This window comes from Crocodylus siamensis, chromosome 1, assembly GCF_052110815.1.
Source record: "Crocodylus siamensis isolate JL-2025a chromosome 1, ASM5211081v1, whole genome shotgun sequence".
Taxonomy (NCBI): Eukaryota; Metazoa; Chordata; order Crocodylia; family Crocodylidae; genus Crocodylus; species Crocodylus siamensis.
In genome coordinates this window covers 160572412-160578411 of record NC_143395.1, presented here as the reverse complement: position 1 = coordinate 160578411, position 6000 = coordinate 160572412, and the positions used below count along the sequence as shown (strand labels likewise).

At 45.5% G+C, this 6000-nt stretch overlaps 1 protein-coding gene across 1 annotated transcript in view; it reads right to left on the bottom strand.

Annotated features, from left to right (window-relative positions):
- Window positions 1-1731: 1731 nt before the first annotated feature.
- The window catches only part of PLB1 (phospholipase B1), an 88829-nt gene continuing 84560 nt past the window's right edge, over window positions 1732-6000 (bottom strand). Inside the window, exons 44-45 of the mRNA XM_090031520.1 lie at window positions 3552-3626; window positions 1732-3005 (exon numbers count right to left, since the gene is read on the bottom strand). Of these exons, the coding sequence (XP_089887646.1) occupies window positions 2790-3005; window positions 3552-3626 (291 nt within the window). The 3' untranslated portion in view covers window positions 1732-2789. The remainder of the gene's footprint in view (window positions 3006-3551; window positions 3627-6000) is intronic.

The window sequence follows — 6000 nt, the reverse complement described above, 5'->3', positions numbered from 1 at the left end:
GCAGGTCACAGGTACGTTGCGTTGTGCAGCTCCAAGACAGCAGCTGTAGGGCACAAAGGTCAGCACACAGCAGCAGCTTGCCTCCATCCTGTGCTCAAATCTGGGGGGCATGTGCCCCCCCCATGCCTCTCCCAGGGTGAATGCAGCAGCCGGAGCCCCTCTGCACCACTAGATGAGCTGCCCAAGGCTTCTATTGTCCCATGACCCACCCCGGACCCAGGGCCACATTCACCCCAGCCCCTGCCTCTGACCCACTCCCTCCCTTGCTATGAGGGCCTCCATCTGCCCCCCATGCCCCTTCCTTATCCCCCTGCCCCTTCCCCTCCACAGACTTACCATTGGGGGGGGTGCATGCTCAGCAGCCCCAAATAATATTTTCTCCCTCTGCCTATGCAGGGGGCATTCTGGCCCCTGCTCTAGCCCCTGTGCATTGCTGAGACAGTATAGATGGGTGATGCAGGAGCTCTATGTGGCTGAAGGGAAATTCCATCATCAAAGGGAGTGTATGGGGGGAGGGGCAGTCCTATAATGCTGAACACTGTAAGGACTTTCAATTTCTATGTCATCTTGAGGGGCACAGACAAATGTTCAGCTCTCTGCTGTAACTCATGGTGCTTCACAGGAAGTGCCATAAGTTACAACAATCCTCAGAACTAACAGGTGCTCTCTGTTGCGTACAGGGGTGTGGGGGACTGAGCTCCACTTTGGTCCACTTGACCAAAAGAAGTGGTTGGTGGAGCTGTGTCTCTGGAAACCAGATTATATCATGATGCTCCAGTTCCTATCCCCATTCCATTATGGGCACCAGTGGGGATGAGATGGGAAAATATGAACATAAGGATGGCAAGTGAGACCATAGATCCATCTTGCCCAGTATCCTGTGTCACAGTGGGCTTATACATGCCATGGGGGTTTAATTTGGTTTAGTTCTCCCTAAATTGAAATGGTGGGTTTTTAAAAACACTACTTCAATTTAGGGAGAATTAACCCAACTAAAACCCCATGGCATGTACACAAGGGTGGAGGCCTGATCCTTACCCGTCTCTTTGGTGGGGTGGGGAGGCTGGAGGGGAGAGCTGCCAGTGGGCCAAGCAGTCCCTGAGCTGCATGGGGGCCCCACAGGCAGCACCTGCCTGCTGGCACTTGGTCCAGGTGGTCCCAAGGGAAGCACTACCACCTCACCCCACCCCAGCTGCAGAGGGAAGCACTGGGCCTTGCACAGCTCAAGCAAGCAGAAAGGCTCTGGGGAGAAAAAAAAAAAGATCAGGCTCACCACTTTTTTTTTTTCCCTCTTCAGTGGAGCCTGCCTGCATGGGTTACCTCTGGGTCCCACAGCCCTTGAGCTTCACAGGGCCCACCAAGCCCTGAGCATGTCAGCTTCCAGCACCTTGTGCACTGTTGCACTTTGTTAGGTAGCAAACTAAAACTCCTCGGAGGTGTTTTATCTTGCTATGTACCAAAGTCATTTAAAGTGGAATATGCTGCCAAGCATGCAAACAACAATGCCACTGAAGTGGTGCAAAAGGGCATTAAAGCTGCTTTAAAGGCCAATTTTGTGGTGTGTACAAAGGCCCCATGGATACTGAAAGGGAAAAAACAAAGGAGTCTCAGTGTGCTTGAAAATATATTTTTTGGGTGAATGCTGAGCAGGTTTAGAAACCCAGGCAGCACAGCCCTTGCTCAAGAACCATTTCATATCTAGTTCTTCCCTATTATTTATGATTCCTGGAATGTAAGCACAGCACACCCCACAAACCCATAGCAAGTTAAAATGCTTTTCCGTTTCAACAGAATTAACATATTATAACTAAAACAGGAAATTACAGCCTGCATCAACCCTCTCCCAAATATCATGAAAGTACAGACAAAGAAAGAGGTGATCTTTATATTCCAAGTTCCTGATCAGAATTTTGAAACAGCTTATGGAAAGAGCAGACCAGAAAGACATGAAATTTGCATAAGATGAGGCAAGTCCTTTAAGAAGGGTTCAGTCAGTTCTCTTTAGGCCTCCAGCCAGATTGGAAGTATTGAATAAAGCTTTTTTTTTTTTTTAAATATTGAGACTTAGTATCTCAAAACTTACAGCTTTTGCTTGGATCCAACAAATAAAGTCCTGTTCCCAGAGGAGTTTTCCATCTACTGACTCCTCTGTGAAATCCTACGAAATATGAACTTTAAATTTCTACCCAGGAGAACATTTACAGTCTTTTCTCCAACACCTGATGAAGGGTTTGTGCCAGAAAGCTTGCAATTAAAGACTTTTTTTTGCAAAAATCTTGTTGGTCTAATAAAAGATATCACCTCTACTACGAACACCGATTGCTTTTTCCTCTAGACCAATATGGCTACAACCTGGATACCCGTTCCTTTTTTGTGTCACTTACCACTTCACTGGAAAATAGCTAAAACTCCATAATTATGATATATCATTTTATTCTGTATAAGCATGCCATAGAAAACAGTTGAGCCTGCACTGGATAAAGCATGAATAGTTTTCTCACTTCATGTTAGGACTTGATATGTAGGGTAATTTTCATCCCATAGATGATTAGTACACCTAGAAGGAAGAAGCCTTGATGTATACTTTTGATTCCTTTTTAGGCATGGGTACATGCAGAAGACACTGCCAGGTTAACGCATGCTCTACTATCATGTACAGTCCAGGTGATCTAGTTCAAAATTCACTGGTCAGTCCATTTAGATGATAAAACAGTTGAGTATTAAAAGAGCTCTTTCCCATCACCCCAATTCCAGGAAAGGCAGATACAAGTTCTCTGAGAGAGTCTGGTTTATAGAAATGTTGATTTCATTTCTGTTGCAATCTGTCTCCTCTTCTGCTGCTTTTTGGATCTTCTTACCAATACAGCCCAAACAAGCAGGGAACCAACCAGGACTCCAGCTGCCGCCGCCACTATAACTGCCCAGTAAGGCACCGCTATTTCCTCTGGGCTGGGAACTGTACTTTGCAGTCCACTGTTTCTTGATGTATAAAGAAAGGGATTCTCCTGCATTGGAAGGACAGAGGGCTTTATTGGCCTTAGCACACTTAGGAGCAGTATTCTGCACACTTGCCAGCCACCCTTATTGAAGAAGGGCTGTCCCTATTTCTTTACAATAATGTAGACCATTTCTTCATTTGGGGCCTCCCAAAAATTCCCCTAGCCCAACACATTTAAAAAGCATTGTTTTTTTCCCCAGACCCATACACGTGTTCTTTTCTTTTTCTACATTTCATATGACAGCAGTTTTGACAATGCTTTTGAGGCCAGTCAGTGCAGATAATCAAATGGAAACATGCAGTCAACAGAAAACTGGTTGAAGTAAGTTTTTACAATGGCAGCACTGAATTTTTGCGTGAAATCCAAGTAAGTAGATGTCTCTGGAAACTACCATTTTTGTTAAGAAATTAGAGCGTCTGTGTACTCTGTAAACCAGTCTGTGCCAATGATGCAGTCTTTTAGCATGCTCAAATTACATTTCCCAGCAGGAAAGAAAAAGAGAACCAAGGTGACTCTAGGGGTGAGAATATATATATTGTGGTAATTACTTACCAAACTTGGACACTTGAGTTTCATTCTGTTGTAAGTAAAGTTATTATAACTCTGTTTTCTACCAACTGGCTCCAGCTGAAGGAAGGGAAGAGGAACAGATAAGCAAGCAGACAATTTTTCTTCCTAAACCCACGTCACTTGTACAGTTACAATGTTCTATCAAGAGTAGATAACTGTTGATCCTTCTGGATCATGGTGCATGTGCGAGAGGTCACCAGGGGCATCAATGAGAATGCCTAGCAGGAGTATGGAGCAGTGGAAGCTGCCCAGGCTTTCCATCCTCCCATTCAGACCACTGAGACAGTATTCAAAGGCCAGACCAAGTCCAGATGTTTGGTACCGTAATGTTTGTGTTCCATCAATCTCCTACCATGCTATGCTCCAGCAAGGGATTGTGGCGTATGGTGGGTCACATGACTGATTCTTCAGTGATTTTGCAACTCACAGGCCAAATTCATGGAGAACTGTTGTTCTTCCTATGGAACCACCTCCTCCAGAGAGTAAGGACCATTACAAGGACCCATCCCCTTTGGCTCCAAGTGAAAGCTTGAGCGGTTTTCTCTATCCTAAGCATAGACTGCCATGGGCATTAAAAGAAATCCCACTTTATTTTGCACACAATTCTTCCCTGTGGGAGACTCAGAGGGAGGAAGCCAACATCTGACAGATGTTAGTCACCTTGCTTAATGCACTCCTGGAAAGTAGTTACATACCATAATAGTGGGGCTGGCAATCAGAGAAGCCACATAACACTGAAGACGGGACCAATCTCTGCAATACTCACCTAGACAGAATTTGTAAGGAGTTTTACCTAAGTAATGGCTGCACCGTTGTTTCTTAAACAGAGGGATAAAACTGGCATAGGTTGGGTGTCTCCCTCTCTTTAACATCTACAGACCTCATTTGTTGAGGGGAACAGAAAAGAAAGGGACACGATAGGGTGGCATAGTATTGTAACAACCCCCAAAATGGAATTGAGACAGGGAACTAAATTTACTTCTAGGAACAAGATTCATACATTCAATACAATTACTGGGGAGACTTTCCCAGCTCTGTGGTCTTATATACAAAAATAAAAATAGAAATGGAAGGGAGATGTGCCTAGAAATGCATGGAGATGAAGGACAAAAACAGAAACAAGGAGAAAGACAGAAAGTTATATGCAAAAACAACTGTAGATGAGAGAAAAAGCAAAACAGTGGGATTCGAAGAGTTGCTGACTGTCGTGGAATTCTGCTGCTGGGTAAAGGTCAATGTCACACAAGAGCCTTAACTCTTTGGCCTGCCTGTTAGGTGAATTCTTACAAGTGCATGTTATTTTTGCTAAATCATAGTGGAGGCAACAAGCATCCTGATGAGCATCCTTGGATCTACAGAGCTTGGTTCTGTACGGCTTTGTCTGTGCTCTCTCAGGTTTCAGTACAATCTGGTGCTTCCTGAACCAGGGTGTCCAGGAAAGAGTTTGGCATGAAGTCAAGAAGAAGGCCTAGCTGTGTGTTAAGATCTGCAGCAAGCAGCATTCATTTAATCTATATGCCACTCAGTTTTTAAACCATGAACTCATGGCCTTACCTGCATCCTCAAGGTCTGGCCCGTGCTGCAGGACAGTCCCTCAGCATGTAGGGAGTGTACACACACTGGACCAACCATTAGGGCATGGCCTGTACTCTCCTGTGTCACTGGCCAAATCAGTGGTCTGGTGGGGGGAAGGGGCTGGACTTCAACTGGTATATTTCCCTATTAAGCAGCAACTCTTTGCATATCCATGCAACCACGAGGGTCAGGAACACATTTGGCCCTTGCACTCGGCAGCAGGGGCAGACAGCACAAGGGTTGGGGAAAGACTCTTTTGTGCCCTCCCCATCCCCGCATGCCCACACGAATGAGCAGACACAATCTGGCCTTTTATGCGCATCAAAGAAAACCATCTTATTTGGCCCTCTGCCTGCAGCTTGCTGAGCTGCTTCAGGGAACAGAATAGGGCTGAGCAAAGCAGAACAGAAAAACAATACGCTTTTAGCAGTCATAGCACAGACTCTCCATACATGGACTCAGACTGGGAAGCAGGGCAGAGCTATGAGGACAGCCACTAGTTTTAAATAAAATGGGTCCGATCCTCAGTGGACATAACAGAACTCTGGGGCAGTGACTAGAATTGCTTCACAGCAGCCCAAGATCTAGCCCTCAGACAGATGTTTTAATGCTAACAAGGCCTCATTATCCCTGGTTTTTGCTTCAACACTCCTAGGTGTACGTAGGAAAGGGGGAGCAGCACAGATAGAACAGTTTCGCAGTGACGAGTAAGGAGCACTCATGTTCGGGAAATGAATGGCAGACAAGGGAAATATTGGACTGCCCCCCTCCAGGAGCTGGTATGTGGTAATGGAAGCCCACTCTTGATTTATGACCTTCAGCCACAGACTCATGCACACTTACTTAGCAGACAACC